The sequence below is a fragment of the Pristiophorus japonicus genome, chromosome 14 (genome assembly GCF_044704955.1).
Source record: "Pristiophorus japonicus isolate sPriJap1 chromosome 14, sPriJap1.hap1, whole genome shotgun sequence".
In the NCBI taxonomy this organism is placed as follows: domain Eukaryota; kingdom Metazoa; phylum Chordata; class Chondrichthyes; family Pristiophoridae; genus Pristiophorus; species Pristiophorus japonicus.
In genome coordinates this window covers 63,668,085-63,684,193 of record NC_091990.1, presented here as the reverse complement: position 1 = coordinate 63,684,193, position 16,109 = coordinate 63,668,085, and the positions used below count along the sequence as shown (strand labels likewise).

At 48.7% G+C, this 16,109-nt stretch overlaps 1 protein-coding gene across 5 annotated transcripts in view; it reads right to left on the bottom strand.

The window, feature by feature from the left end:
• Nucleotides 1–16,109, bottom strand: part of LOC139279927 (adhesion G protein-coupled receptor B2-like) — a 1,236,268-nt gene that overhangs the window by 163,327 nt on the left and 1,056,832 nt on the right. For all 5 annotated transcript variants that reach the window (XM_070899255.1, XM_070899259.1, XM_070899256.1 and 2 more), the window contains one exon: nucleotides 12,108–12,211. In XM_070899255.1, coding sequence (XP_070755356.1) covers nucleotides 12,108–12,211 — 104 coding nt within the window. The remainder of the gene's footprint in view (nucleotides 1–12,107; nucleotides 12,212–16,109) is intronic.

Here is a 16,109-nt window from a genome sequence, read left to right as displayed (position 1 = left end):
AGTTCGACCTCCGAGTGTGCACAAACGCAAGCGTCGTCTGCGTACTGTAATTCAATGTCCGAGGTTGGAACGACCTCGGATCTTGACTGGAGGCGACGGAGGTTGAGCAATTTCCCGTTTGTCCTGTAGATTAGCTCCAGTCCAGCAGGGAGCTTGTTGAGGATGAGATGGAGCATTGCAGCGAGGAAGATTGAGAAGAGCGTTCGTGCGATGATATAGCCTTTCTTGACACTAGTCTGCACGTATATTGGGTCTGTGGTAGATCCGTTGGTAAATATCACGACTTGCATGTCATCTTGAAGCAGGCGAAGGATGGTGACAAATTTTTGAGGGCAGCTGAATTTGAGTAGGACACTCCACAATCCCTCACGGTTGACAGAGTTGAAGGCCTTTGTGAGGTCAAAGAAGGCCATGTACAGAAGTTGATGCTGCTCCCTACATTTTGCTTGGATTTGACACGTAGTGAAGATCATGTTCATTGTGCCCCTTAGTGGGCGGAATCCGCATTGTGGCTCTGGGAGGACCTCGTCAGCCACTAGCATGAACATGGTTGCTGAATAAGAACTGTACTGAGCACATGGCTTTATTGTTACTACATCAGTGGACCACTAGGTGGAGTAGTCCACTAGAGGGCTCTACAACACTTCTCCCTCCTTATTGAAGAAGTTAATCATAACAAAATAATCATTGTACATGACTTGCACGGTATACAAAAACTCGTGGTATATTTCTCAGATGGAACCCATTTTATGTTTCCAAATTCTACTATAGAATTCTGTAACACAGGCAAAAGATAGGAACTTATTTTCCATATTTATAGGTTAAACTTAAACACTGGTTTTCTGTTTTGTAGAGGATATCACTTTCTTGAACATAACTTTCCGATCTTGTTGTAGGACTTTGACTCTTTCTAGGCTGAGCCTGGGAGAGTTTTTTTCCAAGGACTGACCTTAATCTACATTTGGACTCTCTAGACTTTCAGACAGTTTCTCTGTCTGACTCAATATGAACAAACCTAACCTTTCCATGATCAAACATCTTCGACATAACTGGGTCACGTTTGGTTGCCCTACCAATCTCTTCAACTGTGACTAGCAGCTCATCAATGTATGAGGAATAGGACACTTCTTTCCTATTGGGTGTAACTTGTGATGCACATGGCAACCTGGACATAGCACAGCATTATTGTAATCATGTCATATGTATAAGCTGACAGAGGCCCATCTCTGCATTCGGGTTGCAGCTAAGGTTGGAACTGGGGACTTTGCATGGATGATTTCTGTCAGGAGCATATGTTCAGTAACTATGGTAAATCTACAATCAAACAAGTATTTGTGAAGCTACTTGACCCCAAAAATCAATGCCAAAGCTTCCCTTTCGATCTGCGCATAATTCCGCTCACTGGCACTGTATGAGCAAAAGCACTTGGTCTCTCCTCCTCACTATCTAGTACATGAGAGATCACTGCCCCAACTCCATACGGAGAGCTATCACACACAACTTGATCTCCTTAGATACGTCATAGTCAACGAACACGGTACTCTCTACCAACTGGCTTTTACACTCTTTGAATGCTGTGTCAAATTCTTTTGACCACTTCCAATGGAGCTGTTTTCTCAACAGCTCATTCAGTGGATGTAACACTGCAGCCAAATTTGGGAGGAACTTACGGTAATAATTCAAAAGTTCAGAGACATTCTTGGGAGTGGGTGCATTTATGATTGCATCCAGCTTTCCCTTGGTTGGATGTAAACCATCTTTGTCTACTTTGTGCCCTAAGTACTCCACTGAGTTTTGAAACATCTCACATGTGAGCAGTCACTCGTACTCCGTGCTTCTCTAGACGTTTGAGTGCTTCATTCAACACCTTCTTATGGATTTGCCTGTTTGGTGCTGAAGTGAGTAGGAGTATGTCATCTCAATGACACACTACCCCTTCAATCCCTTGCAAAATCTGGTTCATTACCCCTTGGAATATGGCAGGGGCGAAAGACATGTCAAATGGTAGCCAATTGAACTGATATAGGCTTAGGTGAGTATTTATAGTCTGGCATGACTTGGACTCTTCATCGAACTCAAGTTGTAGGTAGGTGTTTGTCTGATCTAACTTTGAAAAGATCTGGCCATCTGTCAGCATTGTGAAAAAATCTTCCACATTTGGCAAAGTAATGGGTAGATTACATTCTAGAACCTGGATTATGGTTACATTATAATCACCACACAATCTTACCTTACCATCTGACTTTGGTCATCATAGGCAGTCCCTCGAAATCGAGGAGGACTTGCTTCCACTCCCAAAGTGAGTTCTTTGATGGCTGAACAGTCTGATACGAGAGCCACAGACCCTGTTAGAGGTGGGACAGATATTCGTCAGGGGAAGGGGTCGGCAGGGCTGGTTTGCCGCGCGCTCCTTTCGCTGCCTGCGCCTGGCCTCTTCATACTCGTTGCGTCGAGACTCAAAGAGCTCAACGCCCTCCCGGATGGACTTTCTCTACCTCAGGTGGTCTGCGGCCAGGGTCTCCCATGTGTCAGTGGTGATGTCGCACTTTATCAGGGAGGCTTTGAGGGTGTCCTTATAACATTTCCGCTGCCCTCCTTTGGCTCGTTTACCATGAAGGAGCTCCGCATAAAGCATTTGCTTAGGGAGTCTCGTATCTGGCATGCGTACTATGTGGCCTGCCCAGCGAAGCTGATCGAGTGTGGTCAATGCTTCAATACTTCAAGCCTGGTCGAGGACACTGATGTTGGTGCGCCTGTCCTCCCAGGAGATTTGCAGGATCTTGCGGAGACATCGTTGGTGATATATCTCTAGCGACTTGAGGTGCCTTCTGTACATCATCCATGCCTCAGACCCATACAGGAGGGCGGGTATTACTACAGCCCTGTAGACCATGCGTTTGGTGGTAGATTTGAGGGCCTGGTCTTCAAACACTCTTTTCCGCAGACGGCCGAAGGCTGCACTGGCGCACTGGAGGCAATGCTGAATCTCCGCATCAATATCTGCCTTTGTTGATAAGAAGCTCCCGAGATATGGGAAATGGTCCACATTGTCCAGGGCCATGCCATGGATCTTGATGATTGGAGGGCAATGCTGTGCGGCGATGACAGGCTGGTGAAGGACCTTTGTCTTACGGATGTTAAGCGTAAGACCCATGCTTTCATATGCCTCAGTGAATATATTGACTATATCCTGGAGTTCAGCCTCTGAATGTGCAGATGCAGGCATCGTCCGCATACTGCACTCAATGACAGAGGTTGGGATGATCTTGGACCTGGCCTGGAGGCGGCATAGGTTAAGCAGCTTCCCACTGGTTCAGTAGTTTAATTTCACTCCACCGGGGAGCTTGTTGATTATGAAGTGGAGCATGGCGGTGAGGAAGATTGAGAAGAGGATTGGAGCGATAACGCAGCCCTGTTTGACCCCGGTCCGGACGCGGATTGGATCTGCTGTAATGGATCCGTTGGGAAGGATCACGGCCTGCGTATCATCGTGAAGCAGGCGAAGGATGTTGACAAACTTTTGGGGGCATCCAAAACGGAGGAGGACGCTCCATAGATCCTCACTGTTGACAGTGTCAAAGGCCTTTGTAAGATCGAAAAAGGCCATGTACAAGGGCTGGCGCTGCTCCCTGCATTTTTCCTGCAACTGGCGCGTTGCAAAGATCATGTCTGTTGTGCCCCGTAGGGGACGAAATCCACACTGTGATTCCGGGAGGAGCTCCTCGGCCACAGGGAGAAGACGATTGAGGAGAACTCGAGCGACAACTTTCCCAGTGGCTGAAAGCAGGGAGATTCCCCTGTAGTTGCCGCAGTCGGACTTGTCCCCCTTTTTAAAAATGGTCACAATCACTGCATCTCTGAGATCTCCCGGCATGCTCTCCTCCCTCCAGATGAGAGAGATGAGGTCCTGTATTCGCGCCAACAGCGCCTCCCCGCTATATTTTAGCGCCTCAGCAGGGATTCCATCCGCACCCGTAGCCTTGTTATTCTTAAGCTGTTTTATGGCTTTGCCAACCTCGTGCAACAACAATGGATATAGCCCAATTACTCAGATCTACCTTGGAGATCATGTTCTCAGTTTCTAGTCTTTTGAGTTCTTGTTCAACTTTCTCCTTGAGTGCGTATGGTACGGGACATGGCTTGCAGTAAACTGGTTTTGCGTCCTTCTGCACTCTGACACTCGCCTTGAAGTCAGACTGCCTGTTTCGCGCAACACCTTCAGATACTGCTTGATGTCATCACCTTTCGAAACAAATTTCACTTCCACACGAAAAAGCTCATTCCAATCCAGCTTCAGTGATCCCAACCAATTTCTACCTATCAAGGCTGGCTTGTCTCTGGCCACTACTATGAAAACATAAGAACATAAGAACTAGGAGCAGGAGTAGGCCATTTGGCACCTTAAATGCTCTGCCATTTAATAAGATCATGGCTGATCTGATCTTGGGCTCAGTTCCACTTCCCTGCCCGCTCCCCATAACTCTTGACTTCCTTATCGTTCAGAAATCTGTCTATTTCCACCTTAAATATATTCAATGACCCAGCCTCCACAGCTCTCTGGGGTAGAGAATTCCACTGATTTACAACCCTCTGAGAGAAGAAATTCCTCCTCATCTCAGTTCTAAATGGGTGATCCCTTATCCTTAAATAATGCCCGCTAGTTCTAGATTCCCCTATGAGTGGAAATATTCTCTCTGCATCGACCATGTCGAGCCCCCTCAGTATCTTACATGTTTCAATAAGATCACCTCTCATTCTTCTAGACTCCAATGCGTATAGGCCCAACCTGCTCAACCTTTCTTCATAAGTCAACCCCTTCACCTCAGGAATCAACCGAGTGAACCTTCTCTGAACTGCCTCCGGTTATATATGTAAACCTGTATATACCTTCTGTAGCCACCAGAGGGCTCATCCCTTGGAGTCCCAAGGAATCCCACAATCCCTTGGGAGCACACGTACTTAAGGAAGCCTCACAGGCTGGAGAGGCACTCGAGAGACCTGCAATAAAAGACTAAGGTCACACTTTACTTTGAGCTCACAGTATCCAGTCAGACTCTTTATCCATACATAACAACTGGCGACGAGATACAGATGACGAACCCAATGATGCAGAGAACAGTGGGCATCCTGGAGAAATTCTCGGAGGGAGATGATTGGGAAACCTTCGTGGAGCGACTCGACCAATACTTCGTGGCCAACGAGCTGGAAGGAGAAGCGAACGCTGCCAAACGATGGGCGATTCTCCTCACCGTCTGCGGGGCACCAACGTATGACCTCATGAAAAATCTGCTTGCTCCAGCAAAACCCACAGAAAAATTGTACGATGATTTGTGCACACTGGTCCGGTAGCACCTGAACCCGAAGGAAAGCGTTCTGATGGTGAAGTACCGGTTCTACACCTACAAAAGGTCTGAAGGCCAGGAAGCGCAGTTATGTCGCCGAGCTAAGACGCCTTGGAGGACATTGCGAATTTGAAGGACATTTGGAGCACATGCTCAGAGACTTCTTCGTACTTGGCATTGGCCATGAAGTGATACTTCGCAAACTTTTTACTGTAGAGACACCAACCTTGAGTAAAGCCATAGCGATAGCCCAGACGTTCATTGCCACCAGTGACAATACTAAGCAAATCTCTCAGCACACGAGTGCTGCTACAAGTACTGTGAACAAAATTATGTTGTTTTCAAATCGCAACATACAGGGCAGGCCCCACTTGCCTGCAGCTGAAAGTCCGCAGATGTCTCAGAGTCCACCATCAAGGGTGATGAATGCAAGACCATTAACACCTTGTTGGCGCTGCAGAGGTGATCATCGATTCCATTCATGCCGCTTCAAAGGATACGTTTGCAAGGGCTGTGGAACAATGGGACACCTCCAACATATGTGCAGGCGAGCTGCAAACCCTGTTAATCCTGAAAACCATCATGTTGCAGAGGAGGACAGATCCATGGCGGATCACGACGAATCAGAGCCTCAGACCGAGGAGACAGAGGTATATGGGGTGCACACATTTACCACAAAGTGTCCCCTGATAATGCTGAAGGTTGAATTAAATGGATTCCCATTGTCAATGGAGCTGGACAATGGTGCGAGCCAGTCCATTATGAGAAAAAAGACTTTCAATAAACTGTGGTGCAGCAAGGCCTCAAGGCCAGTCTTGATTTCCATTCACACAAAACTCAGAACTTACACAAAGGAACTGATTCCTGTAATCGGCAGTGCTGCTATAAAGGTCTCTTACGATGGAGCAGTGCACAAGCCACCACTCTGGATGGTATTGGGCGATGGTCCTAAGCTGCTCGGCAGGAGCTGGCTGGGAAAGATACGCTGGAACTGGGATGACGTCCGAGCGCTCTTGTCCGCTGATGACACTTCGTGTGCCTAGGTCTTAAACAAGTTCTCTTTGCTGTTCGAACCAGGCATCGGGAAGTTCCAAGGAGCAAAAGTGCAGATCCACCTAAATCCGGGGGCGCGACCTATCCATCACAAGGCGAGAGCAGTACCGTACATGATGAGAGAAAGGGTAGAGATCGAGCTGGACCGGCTGCAAAGAAAGGGCATCATTGCCCCGATCGAGTTCAACGAGTGGGCCAGTCCGATTGTTCCAGTCCTCAAGGGAGACTGCACCGTCAGAATCTGTGGCGATTATAAAGTAACTATCAATCGTTTCTCCCTGCAGGATCAGTACCCACTATCAAAGGCTGACGACCTTTTTGCGACGCTGGGGGGAGGAAAGACGTTCACGAAGCTGGACTTGACCTCGGCCTACATGAAGCAGAAGCTGGAGGAATCGTCGAAGGGTCTCACTTGCATCAACACGCACAAAGATTTCTTCATTTACAACAGATGCCCGTTTGGGATTCGATCAGCCGCGGCGATATTCCAGAAAAACATGGAAAGCTTGCTGAAGTCGATCCCGGGCATGGTGGTCTTCCAGGATGACATCTTGCTTACAGGTCGGGACACAGTCGAGCATCTGCAGAACTTGGAGGAGGTTCTTAGTCGACTCAACCGTGTGGGGCTCAGGTTAAAACGCTCGAAGTGTGTTTACCTGGCGCTTGAAGTGGAGTTCCTGGGGAGAAGAATCGCGGTGGACGGCATCAAGCCAACCGATTCGAAGATGGAGGCAATCGAAAATGCACCGAGGCCACAGAACGTGACGGAGCTGCGATCGTTTCCAGGACTCCTGAACTACTTTGGTAACTTCTTACCGGGTCTCAGCACACTGTTAGAACCACTGCACTCCTTACTACGTAAAGGAGATGAATGGGTATGGGGCAAAAGCCAAGAAAATGCCTTTGTAAAAGCTAGAAAATTGTTATGCTCAAACAAATTGCTTGTGTTGTATGATCCATGTAAGCGTTTGGTACTAGCATGTGATGCGTCGTCGTACGGCGTTGGATGTGTATTGCAACAAGCTAATGAATCTGGGAAATTGCAGTCGGTTGCTTATGCATTCAAAAGTCTGTCTAAGGCTGAGAGAGCCTACAGCATGATTGAAAAAGAAGCGTTAGCGTGTGTTTATGAGGTAAAGAAAATGCATCAATATCTGTTTGGGCTAAAATTTGAATTGAAAACTGACCCCAAGCCACTGATATCCCTTTTTTCTGAAAGTAAGGGGATAAATACGAATGCATTGGCCCGCATCCAGAGATGGGCGCTCACATTGTCCGCATACAACTACGCCATCCGCCACAGGCCAGACACAGAAAACTGTGCCGATGCTCTCAGTAGGCTGCCAATTCCCACCACGGTGGGGAAATGGCACAGCCCACAGACTTAGTCATTGTTATGGAAGCATTCGAGAGTGAGCAATCAACCATCATAGCCTGACAGATTAGAACCTGGACGAGCCAGTACCGCTTACTGTCCCTCATAAAAAATCGTGTGCTTCATGGGAGCTGGTCCAGTGTCCCAGTGGAAATGCAGGAAGAGATAAAGCCGTACCAGCGGCGCAAAGATAAAATGTCTATACAGGCAGACTGCTTTCTGTGGGGTAATCAGGTAGTGGTCACCTAGAAGGTCAGGGACACTTTCATCAGTGACCTCCACAGTACTCGCCCAGGCATTGTAATGATGAAAGCGATAGCCAGATTCCACGTGTGGTGGCCCGGTTTTGATGCAGACTTCGAGTTCTGCATGCACAGATGTAACACATGCTCGCAGTTAAGCAATGTACCCAGGGAGGCACCACTAAATTTATGGTCTTGGCCCTCCAAACCATGGTCCAGGGCCCATCTCAACTATGCAGGCCTGTTTTTGGGTAAAATATTCCTTGTGGTTATAGATGCGTACTCCAAATGGACTGAACGTGAGATAATGTCGGCAAGCACGTCCGCTGCCACCACTGAAAGCCTGCGGGCCATGGCCACACACGGACTGCCTGATGTCCTTGTAAGCGACAACAGGCCATGTTTCACCAGTGCCGAGTTCAAAGAGTTCATGACCCGTAATGGGATCAAACATGTTATATCTGCCCCGTTCAAACTAGTATCCAATGGTCAGGCAAAGAGAGCAGTGCAAACTATCAAGCAGGGCTTGAAGAGGGTAACTGAAGGCTCACTGCAGACTCGCCTATATCCCGAGTCCTGCTTAGCTACCGCACGAGACCCCACTCGCTCACTGGGATTCTACCTGCTGAATTGCTCATGAAAAGGGCACTTAAGACACCTTGAGCTACATAAACAGGTAGAGCGCAGGCGGCTTCAACAAAGTACATATCATGATAGCGCAAATGTGTCACGCAAAATTGAAATCAATGATCCTGTATTTGTGTTGAACTATGGACAAGGTCCCAAGTGGCTTCCCGGCACTATCGTGGCCAAAGAGGAGAACAGGGTGTTTCGGGTCAAACTTTCAAATGGACTCATTCACCGGAAACACTTAGACCAAATCAAACTCAGATTTACGGACTATCCAGAGCAACCCAATTTGGACCCTACCTTCTTTGACCCCCCCAACATAAACACCAGTGGCAACCGACACCGCGGTTGGCCACGAAGGAGAATCCATCACCCGCAGCAACCCAGCAGGACTCACCACACCAGGGAGCCCACCAAGGCCAGCTGCACAGCAGCCCAACGAGGGCCCAACAAACAATTCACCAAAACCAGCATTTGCACCGAGACGATCAACCAGGGAAAGAAAGGCCCCAGATCAACGCACCTTGTAAATAGTTACATTATTGACTTTGGGGAGGAGTGTTGTTATATATGTAAACCTGTATATACCTTGTGTAGCCACCAGAGGGCTCATCCCCTGGAGTCTCAAGGGATCCCACAATATCTTGGGAGCACAGGTACTTAAGGAGGCCTCACAGTGGCTGGAGAGGCACTCTGGAGACCTGCAATAAAAAACTAAGGTCACACTTTACTTTGAGCTCACAGTATCCAGTCAGACTCTTCATTCACCTCCAATGCAAGTATATCCCTCCTTAAATAAGGAGACCAAAACTGTACCAAGTGGTCTCACCAATAACCTCTATAGCTGTAGCATGACTTCCCTGCTTTTATACTCAATCCCCCTTGCAATAAAGGCCAACATTCCATTTGCTTTCCTGACCACTTGCTGTACCTGCATACTAACGTTTTGTGTTTCATGCACAAGGACCCCCAGGTCCCTCTGTACTGCAGCATTTTGTAATCTCTCTCCATTTAAATAATAAATAGCTTTTTTATTTTTTCTGCCAAAATGGATAACCTCACACTTTCCCACATTATACTCCATCTGCCAAATGTTTGCCCACTCACTTAAGCCTGTCTATATCCCTTTGCAGATTCTTTGTGGCCTCCTCACAACTTGCTTTCCCACCCACCTTTGTATCATCAGCAAACTTGGTTACATTACACTCGGCCCCTTCATCCGTCATTAATATAGATTGTAAATAATTGAAGCCCTAGCATCGATTCCTGTGGCAACCCGACTCTCTGTTTTCTGTTAGTTAGCCAATCCTCTATCCATGCTAATATATTACCCCCAGCCCCGTGAGCTCTTATCTTGTGCAGTAACCTTTTATGAGGCATCTTATCAAATGTCTTCTGGAAATCCAAATACACCACATCCACTGGTTCCCCCTTGTCCACTCTGCTCATTACATCCTCAAAGAACTCCAGCAAATTTGTCAAACATCATTTCCCTTTCATAAAACCATGCTGACTCTGCTTGACTGTATTATGCTTTTCCAAATGTCCTGCTACTGCTTCCTTAATAATGGACTCCAGCATTTTCTCAAAGACAGATGTTAGGCTAACTCTGATACTGATCCTTGTATTTCACCGGTATGTTCACACTTCCTACTACAGAGATTAGCTCTCCTGAGTAGCCTCGCTGCTCTATCTTCGATTTCTCTGGTCAAAAATCATGCAACTTGTCGCGATATAGTGATTCCAGTACTACGCTCACTGTTGCTGCCTGCGACGTGTACTTGGATGAGGATACTTCGCGAATCGCTGTTAGATACCTTTTGCTCCTTAATCTCTAGAAACTACATGTCCTGCTGCTTCTCTTCAAATGCAATGCAGAGTCTGGTGATTTCCACTTCTTGCATTGCCAGTCGGTTTACACATCAGCCAGCAAGATGCCCTTTGTAAGATGCCCATTTTTCTTACAGTGGAAACACTCTGCCTTAGATAGGGACAGCTTTGAGCGATAGCACGACTTCAATGCACTGTTGTCGTGGCCAGTTGCTGAGGCCTTGGGGCCCAACTGCCTTTTAGCCTGTAAGCGATTCACTTTGGTTGTGTGAGGACTGGAAATGACGTGAAATTCTCAGGAGTGTTAGTCGGCCATATTCATTAACATAGCTGTCTGACAAGCTAAATCAAAAGTCAAGTTACAGGTTGTCAACAACTTACTTCTGATTCGTTCATTTTTTAACCCATAAACAAAGTGGTCACACAAAGCTCGGTCCTGAAAGTTTCCAAAATGACAGTGAATGGATAGCTTTTTTAAAGCTACAATGTACTCACTGATACCCTCGTCATTTAATGGATTTTGTATTGCAAAACGATAACTTTCAGCAATCTCCTGGGACTGAGGACTGTCATGCTGTTAGAATCTTCTTCCGAGGTGTGTTATTTGGCTTGGCGGGAACAAGCAAATTTTTCAGCGCTTCGTACACCTCGGGGACTGCTTCAGTCAGGAAAATAGCCTGTTTTCTTTCTAACACCGCCCGATTACGGTTTTCATCCTCGGGGAATTTGACGATACTATTCGCGGTGAAAAGCATTTTTTGCCGCTCCATAAACGCTCCAAAGTCTCTCGGTCACAATGGAACTCACCCAAGCGCCTATTATTCCCATAGGCACGGCCATCTGGACTCTGGCAACATCGATAGTTCAGCCACGTGTGCTCGAAATTTACCTTGAATTTTTAAGCTTTTCTGCAAAACGAAGAACTTCCAATAGTCCCTCCATCGGTTGGCAGGATTATCCTCCAACAAAAATTTCCGCTAGGGAATCGGAAAATCTCGTCCTCATCGCCAATCTGTGATATCTTGAGACACAGTTAATACACACACTGACACTAACATGGCTGCTAAATAAAAACTGTGCACATGGCTTTATTGTTATTATATCAGTAGTCCACTAGGTGGAGTAGTCCATTAGAGGGCTCCACAACAAATACCTTAGCATGAATTCACAGCTTGTCAATTGCCTAGGAAGCTTTTCTCCATCCCCTTTGTATAATCTGTGATGGTTGGAAATTGTGCAGACAGCGATCAAAAACGCTATTCAGCAGAATGAAACCAGTGTCTCTGCATTCAATTTTCATGAGCATATTAAACTCCCTTTGTTCAATAGGAAGCAATATTAAGACCACCAGGCTGTAATGCATATTCCCGTATCAACCTGAGCCGTGACCAGCAAAAAAAATTGGATAAGTAAAATAACAAAAATATAAATGGTTCACTTTTGTTATAACTTCTTTAAAAGGTGCCCTGTTGATAACTGAACTACTGTTACCTTTGATAACAGACTTAATGAATACTCCACCATGTCTGTTCTAATCAGAACACAGTGAAGAGGACCGCACACGGAACAATATTATGATGGTGTAGTTTTAACAATTGGCCTTCTATATGGAATGAATAGGTTGATGTACAGTACCTCCAAAAGGCAGCGTACACAGCAAGCAGTGTTAAAAGGGCCATACAGGCAATTCCACAACCAATCATCAATGGGACCGACGGCACTCCTGTAAAATCCATGCTCTGAAAAGTAAATCAGAAAGGGAGGTCAGAATATCCAGAAGAAGTAGCAACACTGCTACTGTTTGTGTGTTTGCACAAATGTAAATACAGAATATAAATAATATTTGCATTTATATAGCAACTTATGTTAAAACATCTCAAAGTACTTCACACAATTAATTACTTTTGAAGCGCAGCGATTCTTCTTCAGGAAAATGGAGCAACCAATCTGCACCAGTGATATCCCAATAACCAGCAGTGAGATGAATGGGCAGTTAATCTGTTTTTGATGGTATTAATTGAGGGATGACCATTGTCCAAGAAAGCACGAGAACTCACTGGCTTTCTTTGAATAGGCCCATTGAATCATTAACAGAACATAAGAACATAAGAACATAAGAAATAGGAGTAGGAGTAGGCCATTACGGCCCCTCCAGCCTGCTGATCATCTTCCCACCTGTGGAAATGTATTTTTATCTAAGCTGATACAATACGTTATTTGTGTGCCCTTTGCAATATATATATATCAAAATGGAGTCCTGGCCCTTCCAGAACTTTCTGCATTTTAGCAGTCAGCTTGCATAAACAGCTAAACCTGGTTTGAGATGGCTGATGGCCATCAGACAGCTAGGAGACAAGTCATGCTGAGACAAGTACCCCCCCCATGGTGCTTTCCTATTGTCTACACTACAGGAGTCCCATGTCACCCCATCCTTATCTTCTAGCCATTATCTCTTGCAGAGACCTCATCCATTTGATGCAAACAGATAAACTGACCAGGAAATTGGAACAATCCTGACACAATACAAGACAGGTGATAGCCCATTACCTATGACTCATGGAGTAATGGCCGGCTGGCCAACTGATAACCCTGACAAAAGGAAATATCTGGATACCATGTCAGGACCAGGATATAGTAATTAACTCTTTATCTGTATTCACTGACTGTGAGACAGAGCAATACACAGGGAGAGGCCATAACTTGGGTTTTACTGTATAAATATCTTGTTAAACTGAACCATTGCGGAGGTGTTCACTTAGCCCTTGACTGAGTGTAACCTGCCACTTGCTAGCAAGTAAATTAAAGAAACTTCTACCGGAGCTGTAAGTGTCGGAGTCATTCTTTTCGGAGGTCGAGATTTCGACACACCCGATCTCCATATCCCTTGATTCCAAAAATCTATCTATCTCAGCCTTGAATATACTCAAAGACGCAGCATTCACAGCACTCTGGGACAGGGAATTCCCAAAATTCACAACCCTCTGAGTGAAGAAATTCCTCCTCATCTTGGTCTTAAATGGCCTACCCCTTATCCTGAGACTATGCCCCCTTGTTTCTTGACACTCCAGCCCGGGGGAAACAACCTCTCAGCATCTACCCTGTCAATCCCCTTCAGAATCTTGTATGTTTTAATGAGATCACCTCTCATTCTTCTAAACTCCAGAGAGTATAGGACGATTGTACACAATCTCTCATCATAAGACAGCCCTCTCATCCCAGGAATCAATCTAGTGAACCTTTGTTGCACCTCCTCCAAGGCAAGTATATCCTTCCTTCGAGGAGGCCAAAACTATGCACAGTACTCCAGGTATGATCTCACCAAGGCCTGGTACAATTGTAACAAGACTTCCTTACTCTTATATTCTAATCCACATGCAATAAGAATGTAGTAATATACAACAGAAAAATGCTCTGATTGAGTCCCCTTGATCACATGATCTGATTGCTGATTGGTCCCCTTGGAGGATATGACACACCCAGCAGTTTATCTGGAATGTGTAATTAGAACCACCCGAGGTTAGAGCAGACCGAACGGACCCGGTGGCCAGCATTTAACCGGCCGAAGGGACTCCGGGGCTGGTGTTTAACCAGCCAAAAGGACTCCGGGGCCGGCGTTTAACCGGCCGAAGGGACTCCGGGGCCGACGTTTAACCGGCCGAAGGGACTCCGGGGCCGACGTTTAACCGGCCGAAGGGACTCCGGGGCCGACGTTTAACCGGCCGAAGGGACTCCGGGGCCGACGTTTAACCGGCCGAAGGGACTCCGGGGCCGACGTTTAACCGGCCGAAGGGACTCCGGGGCCGACGTTTAACCGGCCGAAGGGACTCCGGGGCCGACGTTTAATCGGCCGAAGGGACACCGGGGCCGACGTTTAATCGGCCGAAGGGACTCCGGGGCCGACGTTTAACCGGCCGAAGGGACTCCGGGGCCGACGTTTAACCGGCCGAAGGGACTCCGGGGCCGACGTTTAACCGGCCGAAGGGACTCCGGGGCCGACGTTTAATTGGCCGAAGGGACTCCGGGGCCGACGTTTAATCGGCCGAAGGGACACCGGGGCCGACGTTTAATCGGCCGAAGGGACTCCGGGGCCGACGTTTAACCGGCCGAAAGGACTCCGGGGCCGACGTTTAACTGGCCGAAAGGACTCCTGGGCCGACGTTTAACTGGCCGAAAGGACTCCAGGGCCGACATTTAATCGGCCGAAGGGACTCCGGGGCCGACGTTTAACCGGCCGAAAGGACTCCGGGGCCGACGTTTAACCGGCCGAAAGGACTCCGGGGCCGACGTTTAACCGGCCGAAGGGACTCCGGGGCCGACATTTAATCGGCCGAAGGGACTCCGGGGCCGACGTTTAACCGGCCGAAAGGACTCCGGGGTCGACGTTTAACCGGCCGAAAGGACTCCGGGGCCGACGTTTAACCGGCCGAAAGGACTCGGGGCCGACAACTAACCGGCCGAAAGGACTCCGGGGCCGACGTTTAATCGGCCGAAGGGACTCCGGGGCCGACGTTTAACCGGCCGAAAGGACTCCGGGGCCGACGTTTAACCAGCCGAAGGGACTCGGGGCCGACAACTAACCGGCCGAAGGGACTCCGGGGCCGACGTTTAACCGGCCGAAGGGACTCCGGGCCGTCGTTTAACCGGCCAAAAGGACTCCGGGGTCGACGTTTAACCGGCCGAAGGGACTCCGGGGCCGATGTTTAACCGGCCGAAAGGACTCCTGGGCCGACGTTTAACCGACCGAAGGGACTCCGGGGCCGACATTTAATCGGCCGAAGGGACTCCGGGGCCGACATTTAACCGGCCGAAAGGACTCCGGGGCCGACGTTTAACCGGCCGAAAGGACTCCGGGGCCGACGTTTAACCGGCCGAAAGGACTCGGGGCCGACAACTAACCGGCCGAAAGGACTCCGGGGCCGACGTTTAACCGGCCGAAGGGACTCCGGGGCCGACGTTTAACCGGCCGAAGGGACTCCGGGGCCGACGTTTAACCGGCCGAAGGGACTCCGGGGCCGACGTTTAACCGGCCGAAGGGACTCCGGGGCCGACGTTTAATCGGCCGAAGGGACTCCGGGGCCGACGTTTAATCGGCCGAAGGGACTCCGTGGCCGACGACTAACCGGCCGAAGGGACTCCGGGGCCGACGACTAACCGGCCGAAGGGACTCCGGGGCCGATGTTTAACCGGCCGAAAGGACTCCGGGGCCGACGTTTAACCGACCGAAGGGATTCAGGGGCCGACAACTAACCGGCTGAAGGGACTCCGGGGCCGACGTTTAATCGGCCGAAGGGACTCCGGGGCCGACGTTTAACCGGCCGAAGGGACTCCGGGGCCGACGACTAACCGGCCGAAGGGACTCCGGGGCCGATGTTTAACCGGCCGAAAGGACTCCGGGGCCGACGTTTAACCGACCGAAGGGATTCAGGGGCCGACAACTAACCGGCCGAAGGGACTCCGGGGCCGACGTTTAACCGGCCGAAAGGACTCCGGGGCCGACGTTTAATCGGCCGAAAGGACTCCGGGGCCGACGTTTAACCGGCCGAAAGGACTCCGGGGCCGACGTTTAATCGGCCGAAAGGACTCCGGGGCCGACGTTTAATCGGCCGAAGGGACTCCGGGGCCGACGTTTAACCGGCC